Raw genomic sequence first — 20,212 nt, 5'->3', positions numbered from 1 at the left:
ACAGGTGAAACAAAAGAGTATTAGAAGAAAATATGTGAGACTTTGGAAGGCCTTTTAAAATCAGACACAAAAAACAAAAGCTATAAACAAAATGATCAATATACTTGGATTGTAATTTTAAAATTCTGCATTAAAAAACACTTTATATAAGCTAAGACACAAGACAAAATATTTGTAGCATATTAGATTGAACTATATAAAACAACAATTTCATGTGATTCAATAAGGGCCACCTCTGGATTTGCCCCACGCACACCTCCATGCTCTTTCCCCTTCTGGCTGACAGGGACAAGAGCAAGCAGAGCAATCTTAGAAGCCATGTGCTGAACATAGTAGTTTCCATCAGGCTGGGTCTCTGAACGTCTGCATGGAACAGAGCAGCTGCTGCATAAATAAATACAAATTAAAAATAAAAATAAAGAACTCCTACAAGCAACAAGAAAAAGACCAACCACCCAACAGAAAAATGACCAAGAGACATGAACAGAGAATTCACAGAAGAGGAAATACAAATAGTCTTTAGAGTTATGAAAAGATGCTCAACCTCATTAGTAATCAGGAAAATAAAAACAAGGAGTGGAAATGACCAAAGAAAAGTTTAAGACCATTTCCCAGAAATAAAAGATGAAGGTTTCTCATTGCAAGTGCTCACCATGCATGGCACATGAAAGAAACAAAAATCCCCAAACAAACTAGGGTCCTGGTATGAAACAGATGACATACTCAGACGGAATAATTGGGGAAGGGGGCTTTTAGAAAGATTGGGAAGGGTAAGGGAAATGAGCCAGGCATGGTAGAGCATCTCAGGCTAGCACAGCACCTCTCCTAGGTCTGCAGGACAAGGGTGGGGAGTGCTTCCTGGAACCTGGAGAGACCAGTAGCTGTAGGAGAGGGCTGGCAGTCGCGGCCAACTCAACACCACAGAGAGGACACTGGGAGATTAAAGATCCTGACCTTAGTCTTCTCCTGCCCTGATCTCCCACTGATGTCACTCACTGGTTAAACCCAAATGGAAGCCAGAGGCAAGAGAGCCCATGATGCCATCCACAAAGACCATCTCTCAGGATGCAGAGCAGGGTGGGAGAGGATGGGAGTACATCTGCCCCAGCAAACCAAGAACATCCATCAAACATATCAGGATGCATAAGGGTGAAATTTCCAAACAGCCGGGATAAAGAAGGGATCATAGGACTTCCACAGATAAAAATCTCATTACCCACAAAGAATTGGGAATCAGAAGGGTACTGGATTCTATAAAGCAAACATTGAAAGCCAGAAGAGGATGGAGCGAGCATTTAAAATTTGGAGGGGGAAATCATTGTACACCTAGGCAACCCATTAAATGAGTGTGAGAGTAAGATAAAGACATTTTAAGAAAAACCCAGCCTCAAAAAATGTACCTCCTATGTGCTCTTTCTCAAGAATAGAGCCAAAGCATCGTACACCTCTAGGGGGCAGGCAGCATTCACATTGTATTACATTTAAATGGCACTCCAGTAGCACAGCTACATGATAAATGATGTTCCCAAGCAGGGGACAACATAGCAGTCCTGCTTAGGAAGCTACTGGAAGAGGTACACCAAGAAAACCAAGAAAAACAAATGGGACCCTGGAAACAGGGGCTCTAGTCAGGAGGTGGGTGAGAAGATTTCCCCGGAAGATGGACGAGAGAAGGTCCCGGGACAGCAGCCATGGGCCTGGGCTAGAGAGCCAGCTGCTTAGACTGGAGCTGGAAGTTGGCAAGCTCTAGAAGAAAGGTCACCGAAAAAAAAAGCACTGTCAGCTTGTATACGTCATGTATTTGACTGTATTGAGAAGAGTTTTCTAGCATTTTGAGAGAGCCTGAATAGATAATAGGTACATAGAAAGGCTTATTCCAAAACAAAGGCGATTATTAATTCCAGGAAAAATAAAGTTGTAGAAACGGAAATGTAATTGTAATACACCACATGGCTCAGCTTTAAGAATATTTACATAACTATAGTAGCGTGCCTACTGAGTAGGGATTTACGGGTATGGTGTAGTGGTGTGGGGGGGTGTAAAAGAACATAAATACTCACCTTCCATTCCAAAAAGCCCACAGTTAGTGTCAAAATAGAATTATCAAGAAGTAGCAGTATTAAGAAGATTATTAGAAAGACGGAGGTAAATATCCAAAGAAAACAGCTGGAAGAATTGAAGACAGTTACCTAGAGAGCGCAGGAATCACCGGGAAGAAAAGTAGGACAGGTGCTGCTTTAAAAACATTATTTTTAATTATCTAACTCATTATTTAATTTGTAAAAATGTAAAACATATAACTGATAAAAATAAATATTAAAAAAAACAAATAAGCCACAGTATTTGGGGAAGACAGAGAACGAAACCACAGCTTATATATAGCATGGTATGGTAAAAATTCTACCCTGTTAAAGTGCCCCGGGAAGCTGAGCCTGCAGGCAGAGGAAAAAATGGGTATGGCTCCTCATGCTGTGCGGAACAAAATAAAGTTCAAAAGTAATTTTAGACCAAGGGCCAAATGTACGTGAAATCAAACACTTACAGTTTTAGCAAGTGCTTTGATTCCTCTTTTTATCTCTCTCCTTTTCTTGGAAAACCGTTTAACCTCATTTTTGATGGCCTGAAATGGAACAAGGATATTCCGTAAACAGGGGAGAGAAATGATTGACAGATACATACATACATACATACATAGATACATAGACATACATAGGTAGATAACACTTCTCTGGAAACAGAAATAAAAAACATTTAAAAAGTGTACATGAAATAACGCCACTGCAATACCTTGCTTAAGTCAACTGCTACTATGTAAGTGACAGTTGAAGTAACTTGGAACTGATGTCGATGATAAGGCCAATGGAAAGAAAACAATGAAGTAGTGAAAAATTAAATAGAGAATAGTTGACAAAAAAAAAAACCCCAACAGGGCCTGGCCCAGTGGCGCAGTGGTTAAGTTAACACGTTCTGCTTTGGAAGCCTGGGGTTCACTGGTTTGGATCCCAGCTGTGGACCTACGCACTGCTTGTCAAGCCATGCTGTGGCAGGCATCCCACATATAAAGTAGAGAAAGATGGGCACAGATGTTAGCTTAGGGCCAGTCTTCCTCAGCAAAAAAAAAAAGGAGGATTCACAGCAGATGTTAGCTCAGGGCTAATCTTCCTCAAAAACAAAAGAAACAAACAAAAAAAACCACACAAAAAAACCAGTCTGCTGTTTTATTGGGAACTTGAGTGAGACTAGATTAGCAGGCTAAACCCAAACATGAGCTGCTACCTTTGTCACGTTCCTGCACATCTGAAGCCATGATGTCCCTTCTCCTCTTCCTGGCCCACCCCTTTTCTTTAAGCCGACCTTGTAGCATCCCCCCAAACTCACTCCAACCCGAGGTATCACAGTTCATTCTCTGTTTTGGGGACCTGGACACTTTGGTTGGGTTTCATATCAGCCTAAGCACAGATCTTAAAGCTCATATAACTTAATCTAAAGGATAGAGCTGCGTATAGGGTGTCTGTTTGCCTTTGGGAAAGTTACACCTATGCAACAGAATGCTCTGCCAAGTAGTATCTCATTCTATTTCTAACTTTCCAATGGGTTTTCATAGGAAACCAATCTATTTGGCACACTTACAGAGCGTTATTTCAAACCTCTCCCATGTTTTATAAATACCTCTTGGCTTTTTTGTTGTATCCAGGGAATTTCCTTCATACCGTCTTGGACCACCTCCTCTTGCGATGAGTCAAGGCGTGTCCTCATGTTCTCATTTACCTTAGAAGCAGACAGACATTTCTTAAATGTGAAATTCATCAAGTTCTTCTCCTTCCACCCTATTTCATGTAATTGCTTTAAATCCCTTTGTACTTGTTGCATTTTTTAAAATACTACCATTTCGTCTGTCCAAGATGTAATGTTTTACTGATTTAATCCCTACCAGTCTGTCCTTATATCAGCCACACTTTTCAGTGATAAAGGGAAACGATCAGACAGTTCACAGATTCGCCAAATCACTCTCTGCCTTCTTCCCGTCACTGTGGTCCAAATGCTCCTGCCTTTCAAAGCCTGCCCCACCATTTGTACTTAGGACCTTAACCTTCTCCTCCTCCTTGAGACCTTTATACTTTTTGAAAAATCCCGTCACCCTCCTGCATCATCCATTTCTCTGCTACTGACTCTTTCCCAACAGTTTCCAAACGTGCTCTGGTATCTCTCGTCCCAGGAAAGCTTGCCTCCACCACATTCCCTTTTAGCTGCCACTCCCTTCCTACGCTCTCCTTTGCAGCAAAACGTCTTGAAAGAGTTTGGAATGCCACACTCTCCTGACTCTCCTGTAACCTCACTGGCTGCCCCTTCTCAGTCTCCTCTGTCTCCTTGAACTCTCCTCCTGGATCTCTAGAACTCACACTATCCTGGTCCCCTTCTGTTTCTCACCATCCACTTTTCCATGATGACCTTACCTAGCTTTATGGCTTTAAATTCCATCCACATGCCCTTAACTCTCAAATCGACATTTCCAGTCCTGGCCTCTCCCCAGAACTCAAGGCTTCTCTCTCCAAAGGCCTACTTGGTATCTCCACTTGGCTGTCTAACAGGTTTCTCAAGCTCAGCATGGGTAACTGATTCCAGATTCCCTTCCTTCTCCCCACAGCCTTCCCCATCTCTGTGAATGGTACCATCGTCTACAATGTTGTTCAGGTAAGAGATCTAGGAGTCATCCTTGAGTCCTCTCTTCCCCTCTCCCTCTCTGTCTATCCACCAGTGGGTTCTGTCATCTCTGCCTCTGAAACCCACCTGGAATCCTCCACTTCTCTTCCTCTTCACAACACTCCTCCACCTCCAGTTTGTTACCTGGACCTCTGCCACAGCCTGCTAACTCATTTACTCGCTTCCACTCTTGTCCCCTACAGGAAAGATTCTCCACACAGCAGCAACTAATCACTTCAAAAACGTAAATAAGACCTTGTAAATTCTTGGCTCACAACACTTTAATAGGTTCTCACTACATGTAAAGTGAAATCCAGACTCTTTACCTGGTTTACAAAGCCCTTCATTACCTGGTCTTTTCCCACCTCGAGGAACTCACCTCCTACCACTCTCTCCCTTGCTCACTACAGCTGCATTGGCCCTTTTTAGGTCCTCAAACACGCTAAGCTCTTTCCCCTCTGCCCTGAGCACTTCTGGCTCATGTTGCACCTCGGCACCCTCTTTTAAGTCAGATCTCAGCTTAAATGTCTTCTCCTTGGCGAAAGGCTATTCTAGCCAAACACTGTCACCCCAACCCATTTTTATTCACTAAATAGATCATGTTAATATCTAATCTTTCCATATGTATTTACTTACTTATCTATCTCTCTCTGCTCACCCTAACCCCCAGTTAGACTGTAAGCTCTGCAAAAGCAGATACTTTTTCTATCTTATTCATGCCTATTTCTCCCACAGCCTAGCAGTCAATAAATATTTGTTAAATGATTGCCTGAATGAATGTCGTTCTCTGGCCAGACACTTCTTAAATAATGTACGTGATATAAGGAATAGAGAGAGGCCATTTGAACAAGCATGAGAATTGGCAGTAAGATTTTTTTTTTTTTCAGGCCAGGCTGGATCTTGTACTATGGTTTAAATAAAATCTGAGATGTAATATTTGTGATTGCTTTGAGAAAGGCTGAATATTTTCTCCCAGATGTAGCTCATGTTCTTTCTGAGAATCATCAGATACCTGGATAAAGAGGAATGTTACTAAATATCTGCTAAAAGAAAACCACAAACTGAAAACTGATAGCTGATTTTAAAAGAAAGGAAGGAAAAAGAAAACAATAGTGAACCTCAACTGCGTGTTCAGATGCTGATTCCGAATCCAAGAAATCACTTTCTGTTATACTTAAACACTCATTCTCCTTATCCATGGTCTTGCTCAGAGAAATTAAAAGTTGCTGGCAATAATTAAGAATTTCACTGGCTAAGTTTCCTCCAAACTGCCTATATTCATAAAAAAAGAAAACACATAGGCTACAAAAATCACAATTTTAAAGTCACATTTAGTAGTATTACTTCCAGATACCTAAGCATTTCTACACGAAGAATTGTGGACAATTCCCCACAGTACCCCGTAGTTATTAGAACTTACTTCTTAGAGGAGAGCCCTTTCATGGGCTCCAGGACAGGACAACCTCTTGACCGCCCTGGGTGGCTTCTCGTGATGCTGTCCCCAGATCCTTACCCAAATGTCCTCTGTCCTTGCCTTGGCCACTGAACAGAAGCGCCACCGCTCCGGCGGAACCCTCAGAAGGCGCTGGGAGCTGTGCTGCTTCCCGTGCCTCGTCACATCCCCACATTCAGTTCTCCTGGCCCTGCTCCCATTGAAGGAAGTACCATTACTTCCACTCAATACACCAGGGCGTCTCAAACTTTAGGCACATCAGCAATGCCTGGAGGGTTTGTGAAAACAGATTCCCGGGTCTCACCTGCCCAGATTCTGATTCAGAAAGTCAGGCGGGGCCCAAGAATGTGCATTTCCGACAAGCTCACAGGTGCTTCAGACACTACTTTGAATAACATTGTTATAGATGATTTAGAGGGGTTCTCACGTGCCTAAGGTCACAAGCTAATAAGTCCTGGACCAAGGTTTCAAACTCAACTTTGTTTTGAGTCAGAAGTCCACCTGATTAACTAGCAATGGATGGAAATGTCCTTACTTCCATAAATGAGACTCCAGCACATGTTTGCTGTTGCCTGAGATGCTGTTTGTTCACTGACTATAAAGGATATGTTAAGACTTACATAGTGAGATAAAAGTTAATATTTTATTCAGATTCCATGTATAAATTGGGCATGTTGATGAAATCTTCAAACATCTTTGAAATAAGTGGCTACCAAAATTATGTTGCAAAATCTCCATTTACATTTAACATGTGCAAACATTTAACATTTTTACAATGTCACTGATAAAGGCCATGTTTTATTATTGTTTTGATCACAGAAAGCACCATGAGATATTATTTTTGCAGAAATAAATTGCACATTGACTAAAGATGTCCATTGACAGATCAAACAAGGCAGCATTTAAAACGCAGAGCGTCACCTTCATGCTCTCTACCACCTGGTCATCATCTGTAAGCTTGGGTAGTATTCGTTTGTTTTGTTGTTGAATTTTAGTCTAAGCAAAGTCTAAATAATTTAATACTGTTAAGCAAAGTGTAATTAGGAAAGTACATTTGTTTGTGTGTACACATACATAGATATCTATGGCAGGTTCTTTAGGGATAAATGGGAGTTTGTGAAGTTATCTACTGTTCAGAATTGTCCTCGTTCCTTGTGTTGCTCCAACAGGTGTTACGAAAGGGAGGACTGGTCATCTCATATATATTAACTACGTCTTCTTATTGTTTGTATTTTGATGCTTTGGCATCTGGGACCTTGCTGACCTTGGAGGAAATGCCCCTCCGCGGTCCAGCCAATTCCTAGAGATAGTAAACAGCAACTAATCCAGAGCCCACATCCCCAACCATCTCCTCCACTGGGCTTTCACACTCAGGGCCTCTATTCCCCTGCCTTAATTACCCCTGGGCCAAGTACTAGACAACTAGGGGCAGGCACTATGCCCCAGAACCCACTGAAATTATCCAAACGAGCCAATCCTAAGCCAATCCTAGCCATGCCTGCTCGTTCCCATGGAAACCATAATAAAGGCTCTTGCCCATGTCTTCCATGCTCCCTCTGCTTCCTTACCCACCCTGGTGCTTCCCCATGGGGCCCCCCATAGCATGGCATACCCCCTCCTCTTGGGAGCTGTGAGTAAAACAACCTTTTCAATGGCAGTTGTCTCCTGTTATATTGGCCTTACTGTATCTAAATACTAACAAAATCTTTATTTTAAAACACTGTACTGGGGCCGGCCTGGTGGCACAGTGGTTAAGTTCATGTGTTTTGCTTCTCGGTGACCTGGGGTTCACCAGTTCGGATCCCGGGTGTGGACATGGCACTGCTCGGCAAAAGCCATGCTGTGGTAGGTGTCCCACATATAAAGTAGAGGAAGATGGACATGGATGTTAGCTCAGGGCCAGTCTTCCTCAGCAAAAAGAGGAGGATTGGCAGTAGTTAGCTCAGAGCTAATCTTCCTCAAAAACAAAAAACAAAAAAACCCCCACTGTACTACATGAAGCTGCTTACTGTATGCTGTACGTACCTCCATCTTAGGTAAACAAGGGTGCCGTCATCTCTCCCATTCACCAGAATGTTTTGTCCATTCATTGAAATTCTCACGGATTGAATCCCGTGCCCCTGGTAAGAATGACTCCGACACCTAACAAATGTTTCCTCAATAGTTTTAGGAACAAAGGACAGAAATTACTAATGCAATTCCAATACATGGTTTTGCTAAAGGGGTTACATACACTTGCTTGTGGATAAACCTTTTTCTACTTGTTAACAGCATTTTAGTTGCTGTGCAAGCAGCCTCTGGGCAACACATAGCACTAAAAATCCCTAGTTCAAAATACATTCACCAATACTGACTTATTCTCCCATCTGTGTAGTTTGGCAGGAGAGGGGTTATTATCACCAATTTATAATAGGAAAATCAGACACAGAGAAGGGAATGGACTTGCTGACGGCCACGAAGTTAGAGGAGGGGCCTTGAGCAAGCAGCGACGGCTAATTCAGATGCCCTCAAGAATGAGGCAGGTTCACTTTTTGTGTGAAGAGGCTGAGTGTGATGAGAGGGTGAGGCGCACTGTGAGGGATGAAGGATGCATCCTCATATGGAGGATGCTAATCAAACTAATTTAACTAGGACCCAAACAAAACACAGCACTAACTTGGTATACAAGGCAACAGTGCAAGCTCCTTGACTAAAAACCGGGATTTCAGTGTGACACTAGTTCTCAACCATGATGCCTTACAAAAATGTTTTTAACTTTTTGAGTAGGAATATTGAAATGGTTCAAAATTCAAAAACTATGAGTGTGCAGCGAAATCTCCTTCCTGTCCCCGACCACCTTCCAAAGGCAATCAGTGTAATTAGTATCCTCAATATCCTTTCAGAGGTTTTTTAATGCATATAAGCAAATTTTTATATAAATATAATTTAAAACATAAATTGTAGCATAATACGTATATTACACAACTTGCCTTTCCTCCTTAACAATGTATCTTGGGTTTCATTCCATATTGTTGCATAAAGATGTGCTCATTCTGTATTATAGCTATATAATATTCCATATTTTTTTTTCTGTTCTGTTTATGTACCATTATTTATTTATCTAGTCCTCCGTTGATGGACATTAGGTTGCTTTTACAAACAGTCCTGTCATGAATATATGAGGTACTTTGCAGAGAATCACCCAGCAAAACCTGACACATTGCCATGTCATGCCACCATTAGTTGTAGTGTACCTTCCAAATCATTTGAATGAGAGATGGCAAAGCAGAGTTTGCAAATTGTTCACTTCAAAATAATCTCTAAAGACCTGAAATCAGAAATCTCAAGAGTCCGTTGCACCCCTATGTTCATCGCAGCATTATTTACAATAGCCAAGACGTGGAACCAACCTACATGCCCAGAAACTGATGATTGGATAAAGAAGATGTGGTATATATACACAATGGAATACTACTCAGCCATAAAAAAAGACAAAATTGGCCCATTCACAGCAACGTGGATGGACCTCGAGGGTATTATGTTAAGCGAAATAAGCCAGTCAGAGAAAGACGAACTCTATATGACTCCACTCATAGGTGGAAGTTAGTATATTGATAAGGAGATCTGATCGGTGGTTACCAGGGAAAAGGGGGGTGGGGGGAGGGCACAAAGGGGGAAGTGGTGTACCCACAACATGACTAACAAAAATGTACAACTGAAATCTCACAAGGTTGTAATCTATCATAACATTAATAAAAAAAATAATCTCTAAAGGATTCAAGATTTTTCCTGTATAATAATAATAATACCACTTCTGCCCAGTTGTATTCCGAATATGCTTTCTTGCACAGGTGAGCAGGAAAGAGCTGTATGTGCACAACCAGGGCCCAGTTCATCTGGGGACCCACAGGAGTGGGTGCTTGCGATGCTTTAGGTGTGTGGGGTGGAACCTGGGTAAGAATCACTGACCAGATTAAGTTATACTGATAACCAGTGCAATTCGGTCTCAAAACCTAGAAAAGGATCCTCCATTCTTTCAGGAGAAGAAACCGTTTTCACTTTCTCAGAGGTCTGGTAACAATGAAAATCACAACTGTTAGGGTAGTGGTGACGTTGAGGTCTGCAAGGACCTAGGGGGGCTTGATAAAGGCCACACCCTTCTCCCCTCTGCTCTTCCAGAATCACATGAAGAGCCAGGTGGGGGGCGGCAGCAACAGCCTAGAGGCCCTCCAGGCCAGGGAGATAGCAGTAACAATCCATAGGTTTGCCACAGCAATTCACTATTTCCAAAGCAGTTTTGCATACACCCGCTCACTGGCTCTCACCAGAGTCCCGCAGGGTTAGAGCAAGCAAGGCTGCCCCAACGTTACAGACGAGCGTCTGAAGCTCAGTGAAGCTCAGGGAGTTTCCAAGACACACAACTAGGTGGTGATGGAGCTGGGCTGGAGCTCACCCTCGCTACCCCTGCCCCGTGTTCCTTCTTTGCAAATCTCAGTCCGCTGGTTGGTATTTTCTCCCTTAGAGACTCAAACCTCAGCACACAAATACGCCTAACGTTAAAGTCAATAATACCATCAGTGGTAAATAAGTTATGAGTCAATTTACCTAAGAAAGCATTCCAATTCCTTCCTAACGGCTTTTGTTCCTTATGTGCGATCAAAATATATACCCCATGATTTTTTTTAAAAAAGGCATTTACCAAAGTGTGAACATCTCGGATACACAGAACTCCACATTTAGCTATTGTTATGAGCCACAGTCCATGTGGAGACAGAGAGAGCATTCCGGGTCCATACTGTTTGCTTTGCATTTTTTGGTATGGCTTAAGAATGCAAATACCGCTATGTTCCTGCCAATCAAAGAAAAGGACCACATTATAGAAAAGATCAGGGGAGGGCAGCTTAGGGTTTGCAGTTGTGCATATACGGTCAGATTCAAACCCACAAATAACGTCGCTGGAAATAAACTGATACATGATAAAGTGGGCACTTGTATTTGCACCACACTTTTCCTCTTTGTTTGCAAATAAAAGTTTGTTTCGCCCATCTAAGAAAAGTCTTCTCACATGTTAGCTACCGTTAAAGATTCCAGCCAACACTGACAATCTTTATTTTTCACCCATCATTTTCACATATCTGCCTGCTCAAGTTGAAATAAATGAGTCAATATTCCCCCTCCGTGGTTCATGTATCCCCCCCTTCCAAGACTCTGCACATGCTGTTCCTATTGTCTAGAAGGCCCTTTCCCATCCCATCCCCACCAATCCTGCACCCTCCATACCACAGCAACCCCAACCCCCTGCCAAGATTATACACAATATTTCTCCATGTCTAAATATGACCTATTCTTCAAAGTCCAGTTCAATTGTTACTTTCTCCATGATGGTTTTCTTTCTTTTTTTGATGAGGAAGATTGGCCCTCAGCTAACATCTGCTGCCAATCTTCCTCTACTTTATGTGTGGGACGCTGCCACAGCATGGCTTGATGGGTGGTGTGTAGGTCTGCAGCTGGGATCCAAACCCACGAACCCTGGGCCACCAAAGCAGAGTGCGTGAACTCAACCACTATGCCACCGGGCCAGCCTCTGTGAAGGTTTTCTTGAATCCTCCTTGCCATAAACCATTTCTTCCTTCTCTGAATTTCTTTGTGTCATACTTTGCTGACAGCCGCTACTCTGGGAGAGAAGGGCTTTGATAGAGAAGAAGGATGATAGATAATCTGGCCAGTGTATGTAGCAGGAGGTGACACAACATGGGAGAAGTTTGAAAAGAGTCTGATGAAAGGATGCCAGGAACATAATTTAACTATTTTGTGCAATTTTGCTTAGGGCTCAGGTGCAAAATTGCACTGGAAATCATCAACGTTGTAGCCCCTGACACCTGTGGAATAGATTTTCTAATGATAGATTGTTTTTTAAAGGCACTAAACTAATATTATGTCATCTGCATGTTTATCTGACAAGTATGATGTATGTGGCACAAGTGTGAGGTTGCTCAAATGTATTTTATGATCAATTAACAAATCATGCTGATAGAGATCTAATTCAAGGAAATTATGTTACTATAATAAAGCCATTTGTTAACTAGACTATAACGTTAAAGCATAGATCATGTCTAATTAATACAAGGTGTCAATCTTTATTGCCATCATAAATGATAGCCAGCTTCAGTTTTGGCATACCGTCTCAGGAAGAAGATAGCTGCAGATGTATGGCACATCATTACAGAAGCCATATATTCGATTACTTTGAAAGTCCAACACTGCAGAGGACAGAGTGTGCTCTATCTCATAAAAGAACTTATGAATGAATTCATCTCTCAGCCTCCCTCTTTCATCAGTAAAGGTTGCAGAAACTGTGAGATTTGGGGAAGAAGAGAAATCATTTGCACCACATACTGATTTTATTTTTTAAGCATTATGAACACTTATGAAAAGCAAAATAAAAAATCTAAATGCTCAATTAATAATGCATAGGTTATTAGGTGATAAAAATGATTTAAAAACAATTTGGCTCCCTTAGAAATACTTGAGTTTTAAATAACTGATAGTAAAATACCTTTTATAAGCCCTTGGTTAATTTCATCAATGAAGTAACAACATATCATTAAAAGAAACTCATGATGGTCTGGAGAATCTTAATTAACACATAAAGGTACTTTGAGGTTCTCAGCTCTCTCATATTCTATAATTACATAGTTGCAAAATAGCTACCCAGATATATTTGTGATTTAAAACAAAGAAAGGGTGTCTATTTTATCAAACCTCTTTATGCAGAAAGCTTTCTTTATCATTTTATCAGTGAAAGTAACTACACAGAAACCTCTCTGAATTTGACTATGTATATTTAAAGCCACAAAAACAGATATCACAGAATGACAAATCAATTTGACAAAATTGCTGGTCGATCCTGTTTTTTCTCTGGTAATAAGACAAATTCATATGAATGACAAGGCCTGGAGGAGAGTCCACATTTCACGTTGGTTAGCAGCCACAACAGTGTCACTTTCTAAGACGCACAGAAGGTGGGTGTTTTACTTCTTCATATGTTAAGAGAAAAAAAGTGCCATCACCAGTAAAAAAAAAAAGGAAAAAAGAAAAAAGAAAGCTATAGCAACTCCTTATTGGGGCCCAGGACAGAAGCGGTTGCTTGTTATTTCTTTACCTTGTGGTAGTGCTAGAGGCAGAGTAAATATTTCCAGCCTGCTTCTTCCTGTTCCTGGAAGTGGGGAGAGCACCATCACTTCCACTATGTCTGTTTCTACAAGTGACACTGTGGATATTTGTAGAATGCCTTTGCCCACCTCTGAAAGCAAACGGAAATCAACACCACAAGTTGTCATTGATAAGGTTAAAGAATCTTTTATATTCCCATGTAAAATATCACATTATAGAATTGCCTTTACTAAATCTTTAGATCCAAATCTATTTACTGGATATTTAAAGTGACCTTTAAGCATAAGTGGTGGGGACATTTTTGATGAACAGATGGGGGATTCTGATTAGATGTCTGGGTTGGTGGATTCAACCCAGCTCAGTTGGGCTCAGCTTCTTTCCCAGCCACAGAGGCCCCTGGAGTCTGCCATGTTCACCCCACTCAGCAGCCAGTTTGCCCACTCTCAATACTGAATAAACTCAGGCATCAGTGTTCTTTCGTCTGTAGTCAAGGTATTGCGGGTGTGGTGGGAATACATGTGACTTTATGAGTTTTCTCCTCTAGAAATCCAGGTGATGTGACCTCTGTAAGATGCCGAGCCTGGACCCACTTTTGGTTCTTTCCAGACTCACTACTCCCATTCTCCTCTCGATGAGGGTTGTTCTTCATGTGTCCACTTTCTCAGGTGCCCAATAGCAGCCCTCCCCTCAGGTGTTCAGTGGATGACCTTTCCTCTTAACAAGGAAGACCAAAGACGTCTGACACAAGCAGGGCCTCGACTTTCTTCTCCCGAATCTCACATTTTCTGTTTGTTCCCATCCTCCCTCTTCATCTCCTGACACTTTTGAAGGAACAAAATGTAACCACTTTCCATCTGTGATGTTGAGCCCACACCTGCAATGTCCCGTTAAACTACATTGCTGTCAATCACCTCTTTCTACTTTCTTGTATCTTTTATAGTTTCTTCTATTCAACCCTCAAGACTCTCCTATCTTCAAACTAGGACTTTCCTTTAACCCCACTTACCCACCACAGCCACCATCCAGTTCTCTTTTCTTCACCTCAAAAAAAAAAAAAAAAAAAGAGGAGTTGCTGCTCACTGACTTAATGTTCTGATGGCCACTCCCTGTCTAACCTCTTTGTCTCTTTGTTCTAGAGAAGCAGCTCTCCCAGGGTTACCCACTGACTGGGAAATATGTGAGGGCCTCATCCCTCATCCTCACTCCACTCACACTTTTGCCACAATCTACACCTTCATCCAGCCTTCCCTCTTCAAGTTCTTTCTGGAGTGGGTGACTCCCAGTCCTCTCATTACTCTGGCCTGCCCTCAGTTTTCTTCACTGCCTCGTCTTCCTCTGTCCACAACTGCGATGTAAGTGGCTTTTCCCGTCCCTCACTCTGATCAGATATGTTAAAAAATAGAATATTTAGGCAGGACTTGCACCCACTCTGATGTCAGCCACAGGTCCTACCACACTCCCTGTCATCTAATTTACACATTTAGGTTACCTGTTTGGCCTTATCAAGCAATTGGGTTTGCTTCTACTCTATCTTCTTAAGCCATCTCATCCACTTCCATGATTTTAAGAGGAGAATTCTAACATTAAGCCTTGAACTACAAATCTCCATTTCCAAATTTATGCTAAATATTGCCAAATGAAGAGTTCATGGGCTTCAAAACTACAGCACTCATCAGCTCACCCTATTCCTCAATCTGCATAACTTTCTTTTTTCTAGAGTTTTTTCTTCAATTGATGGCATCACAAACTTCCACCATTCAGGATAGAAATTTTGGAGTTATTGCTGATCCCTGCCTTTCACATATAATCGAATAGCGGGTCCTACCAATTCCAGCACTCACAGCCTTCCCTTTCTTTCTCTTTCTGTGACTCTGGTATGGCTGTGTGCATTGTGGGTAAGAGCATGAGCCCTGAAGTCAGACTTCCCGAGTTTGAGTCCTGGCTCCACCACTCCCCAGCTGTACAATTTTGAAGAAGTACGTCACTTTACTGTGCCTCAGTCACCTCATCTGTAAAATAGGGATACTAGTAGTCTCTACCTTATAAAAGTTGTCTGTAAGAATTAAATACATTAACACATGCCGAGTGCTTAGAATACTGTCTATCACATGGTAAGGAATCCCTCAATAAATGTTGGCTATTGTTATGATTAATATCATCCCTTGCCTAAGCTACTATAAAAGTTTCCTAACTCAACTTTTTTATTCCATTCTCTTGCCTTTCTGCTCCATCCTTCACACTGGTGCCAGAGTCGCCCTCTAAAAACCAAGTCAAATCACGCCAGTCCCGTCTTGAAAACCTCTGATGATGCTCATTAAACCACAGAACAAAGTCCAGACTCCTTTGAGCAATATTCAACACCCTTCATCTTCTTTCAGACTTTGCTGCCATGGTCATCATCTAGTCAACTCTTCTGTTCACCTGTTACCCCAGATTTCCTACCATTCCACGTGGCTTTGCTCAGACTTTTTCTCAAGCTGGAATACTAATGTGCCCCTCCTCCACTACTTCAGACTCTTAGAGAACTCTCCCCCAAAACTCTGCACCCCTTCTCCGTGCCGCACTTCACCCCCACTCCTCTCCTCACACCCGGCAGAATTAATGTCTTCTTCCTCTGAACTTACATGGCACACTGCTTATTTCTCCTCCACTAAATTGTCCCCTTGACCTTCCCATGTCCCTACAGGGCCCAGGTTCAGCATTTTACACCTAGACGGCATTCTATTGAACATCAGTAAGTGGATTTTAAAATATATTTTGGGGAAAATGCACATATATATTTGGTACTTAAAGCCAGAAAAAAAGTATTAGTTCTCACTATTTCTCACATATGTGGTACCTCACTTAGCAGATCTGTGATTCACCTCGGCATTTGGATGCATATTACTGGAAAAGCTTGATATCACTTTGTTTAAAGAGGAAACTTTAAAGATGCATGTAATAAAATGTTTTTAGGTATCTTTATTAAATAGAGATCAAATATTATTTTAAAATATATTTCAGGGATAAGACAACTCAATTTCCCTTTGTAATAACATTAGAAATATTTAGCCATTTCATTAATTAATTCATTAACTGATTCAAGATAATTTATTTATCATCAATTATGTACCAAGCAGATGTACCAAAAACCTCTAAATATGATGTGGGAATTCTCCTAAGCAACTTTTAACAGTTATTTGAATGCTTCTCTTTTAGAAAATATGCCACAAATAATTGTTTCACTGTAGCCCCATTTTCACAACCTTAAATTCTTTGGAATAAAGTGACCAATATTTAAAATTAGTAAGCATTCTACATAGTACCTGTGAATCCAAGAATCCGAAATAAACTTGAGGGGTTGGCGTTGATAATAAAGATGTATCCTTCTGATGTTCCAACTAGTAGATATCTTCCTCGCTGGTCGTAACTAGAAAAGAAGAAATCTGATTATCAGATTTTACTTGTTTCACTAATAGGATGTAAACAAATTTATTGAATGACAGCACAGAGATACATTCAAAACCAGTCATTCTGACAGTTTATGATTTTTAATATTATCTGACCTTATGAAAGCTGGATGATTACGTGTAAATATAATCATTACATTCTAGGCTGATGCTATTGCCACACCGCGGCTTCCTAGTCCACAGTCAGGAAGATTCAGTAAAGGTGGACAACTATTTCATCGTAAGTGAATGAAATATGACAGCAGAGCTTTCCTGGTATTTCAAGTGGAAATAAGCAATTCTCAAATCAGCGATGCGTGTGACATTTCAGTACCCTTTATTACCAGTACCTGGCAGAGGAGGAAGAATGTCGTGAAATGTTTCTACACCTTCATATAGTTAGAGAAAGTGAGAAATGCAAATTAGGATACGAGAAAGGGATCTGAGAGAGAAGAGGCACCAAAAAGTAAGGTAGAGAGTAAGGTATAAATAGAGGGAGGTTACAGAACCTCCCGCACTGAGCTGGGGGCAGCAGAGCTGGCGGGAACAGCAGAAACCCTGCTCCCCCAGGTGCTGGCTGGGTGGGTGCATTGGGCAAACACTTCTCTTAACCTCTCTGAACCTGGATTCCCTCATTTGTGAAATAGGGACAAGCATAATACCTTTCTGACTGGTGGGGCAAGGACCACATTCAATAAGCTACAAAGTGTGACAGCGCCTCAAGCTGTAAAGCAGGGTGCAAATGTCAGTTCTTTTTAATACTTACTGTTATGATAAATTAACAATAGAAAGAATAATAATACACACTCCAAATCCAATATCTCTATGCCGTCTTCTTAAAAGCACTGCTTCAAAAGATTTGAAATCATCTAAATTCCCATCAATATACTGTCTTTTAAAAATAATAGTATATTCATAGAATGGAATACTATGTAGCTGTAAAAAAGAATGAGGAAGTCTTTATGTGTGGCTAGAAAACACTCTCCAAGATATACCATTAAGTGGAAAAAAATGAGGTGCAGAGTATTGTACATGGTTTGCTCCCCTTTAGAGCAACGGTAATGACTCTGGAGCCCAACTGCCTGGGTTCAAACTCCGACATTTGCCATTTACTACCTGTGACATATTAAGCAAGTTATTTAAACTCTTCGTGTCTCCTCCTCATCTGCAATATGGACGCAATGCGAGTGTCTATCTTCACTCGTGAAGTTAATACAACAGCAGTGCCTGGCACACTGTAAGTGCTTGATAATTGTTTGTGTAAATAAGAGGAAGTACTTATCTTTTAGCTTGTTTATGGATAAATATCTCTGGAAAGCAGACATGAGAAACTGGGAACAGGCTGCCTCCGCAGAGGAGAACCGGATGTGTGGGGACAAAAGTGGGCGGCTTTTCACTACAGGCCCCTCTGTGCTTCTTGAACGTTGAACCAAGTGAGTGTATTAATTTTCAGAACAAGACACGTAAAACTTAAAATTAAATGGAACCGTGGCCTCGCTGGAGTTCTCGACAGACAGGCCTGGAGAAGTTGCCGCAGGGCAGGCAGTACTCACAGGAGGTGCTGGACGGAGGATTCGGAGAGAAAGGCCTTGTGAATTGCCTGAGGGGAGTTGGCATCCCGGATGTCGAGGAAGTGGACAGAGCCACCCTCGGTCCCCACAACCGCAGAGAGGGAGGAGGGAGAGCAAGCCAGAACGGTCGCCTGTGGAAAATAAACCCCTAGAGGCTGAACGTCACTGTGCCGGAAAATGAAGCCTGCTTTCCTACACATAAGGATTCTAGAGTTTATTTGAAAAGCATGCACAATGAGAAGAGTGGCAAGTGTTATGTGGTATTACAAATTCTATACTTAACGTTCCTGAGCTAATTGATTGCATAAGTCAACGGAACCTGTACATCTTATTCTTTTATCCTAAAATTAGAATGATAAAAATAAAAAGGAATTTCTGGAACTTTGATCTGTGGCTTCATTTTAATCCCTAAGTGATTATGACATTATACCAATAATAATGAAAAATAAAATAAATTTAAAATACATTCCTAGCATCTTTTGGACATCTTTATGGAATGTTAGTGGTTTATTAAAATCAGCATTCATCTGCTGGATAATGGTAGGTCCTGGGATGCTGGTATGACTGAGGAAGACTTAAGAAAATAAGTATATTGCTGGACCATGTATTCAGTCACCAAAGAAATGCAACACAGATTCCTGCTTATCTCACAATCATTTACAGAATTTGATGTCTAAGAGAATAAATTTGTTTGCATGACACGTAAAGAATCAGATTCATTCCCTTATAATTACACTTTGTAGGTTGTTTTGAATAAAATCATAGAACGTTAGAAATAGAACAGATCGTACGAGATAATCATTTGGCAGAGTAGAAAATAGAGGCCAGGAAAAGAGCAGCAATTTCCCCCAGGATCCCATAGCTGGTGGCAAAGCTCAGATGAGAACTCAGGCATTCTGCCTCATTAGAATTCAGTTTCCCAGTTGAGCAGGTTTTTATTTTATTTTTATTTTACTTTTAAAGTGAAATTTCCAAGGCTTAAACAGGTTGGGTCTTTAGTGGTATCTCAGTGTGAAACTGGAAACAAAATAGTGAGGTTTTTTGTTTGCTTGTTTTAGTTTTTTTTAGAGATTTTTTTTCCTTTTCTTTTTGGTTAGGAAGATTGACCCTGAGCTAACATCTGTTGCCAATCTTCCCCCCTTTTCTTTTCTCCCCAAAGCCCCAGTACATAGTTGTATATCCTAGTTGAAAGTCCTACTTCTTCGGTGTGAGACGCCTCCACAGCATGGCTTGATGAGTGGTGTGTAGGTTCGCACCCAGGATCTGAACTGGAGAACCCTGGGCCGCCAATGCAGAGCACGTGAACTTAAGCACTATGCCAGGCCGGCTCCCTTGTTTTTTTTTTTAACTGAAAGCTTTTAGGGGAGCTCTCAGTGTGTGTGTGTGTGTGTGTGTGTGTTTTCAAAATAATCAGTTGAAATTATCCTCCATTTCATAGCAGTAATGGGCTAGGCTAAAAATGTACAGCAATATCTGGAGGTGTCTTATGTACCCTGGCAGTAGCCATCAAGGGAAGCTGCTAGTGTCCATGTATCCTGCCATCATGGTGCTGGGCCAGGTTCTCTGGGGACGACTGCCTAAAATGTTCATGGGAACAAAGTCCTGGCCACAGGTGGGGACATCTGGCCTCAGCATCGTGGGGTCAGTCCACTTATCAGCTCCCCGCAGGGCAGCAGTATCTTCCAGTGAGGAAAAACCACCGACACTCACCGGTGCAGGCTAAACCACGTGAGGGTACCATGCCTGGTTTGGTGCTCAATGAAGGTTTGTCAATTAATTGTGAAAGTTGTCTGAATCTCTCCCTCTGCTCAGGTGAAGGGAAGATATCTGAAGCAGAAAATGGGGCTTCTGATGGTGCCTCTAGCCCTCCTTAGCCAAGAAGAACAAGGTAAGTCCTGATCACACAG

General features: G+C 41.5%; 1 protein-coding gene across 4 annotated transcripts in view; it reads right to left on the bottom strand.

Moving 5' to 3' along the window:
• CFAP43 (cilia and flagella associated protein 43) overlaps positions 1–20,212 on the bottom strand; it is a 106,936-nt gene that overhangs the window by 46,216 nt on the left and 40,508 nt on the right. For 3 of the 4 annotated variants that reach the window (XM_044751399.2, XM_070483719.1, XM_070483729.1), the window contains exons 11-19: positions 18,288–18,436; positions 16,612–16,715; positions 13,296–13,436; positions 12,314–12,486; positions 10,833–10,982; positions 8,180–8,310; positions 5,820–5,973; positions 3,670–3,768; positions 2,543–2,620 (exon numbers count right to left, since the gene is read on the bottom strand). In XM_044751399.2, the coding sequence (XP_044607334.2) occupies positions 2,543–2,620; positions 3,670–3,768; positions 5,820–5,973; positions 8,180–8,310; positions 10,833–10,982; positions 12,314–12,486; positions 13,296–13,436; positions 16,612–16,715; positions 18,288–18,436 (1,179 nt within the window). The remainder of the gene's footprint in view (positions 1–2,542; positions 2,621–3,669; positions 3,769–5,819; positions 5,974–8,179; positions 8,311–10,832; positions 10,983–12,313; positions 12,487–13,295; positions 13,437–16,611; positions 16,716–18,287; positions 18,437–20,212) is intronic. The other variant, XM_070483732.1, reaches the window with a different exon arrangement.

This window comes from Equus asinus, chromosome 2 (assembly GCF_041296235.1).
Source record: "Equus asinus isolate D_3611 breed Donkey chromosome 2, EquAss-T2T_v2, whole genome shotgun sequence".
Lineage (NCBI taxonomy): Eukaryota > Metazoa > Chordata > Mammalia > Perissodactyla > Equidae > Equus > Equus asinus.
This window is presented reverse-complemented; position numbering and strand designations above follow the sequence as displayed.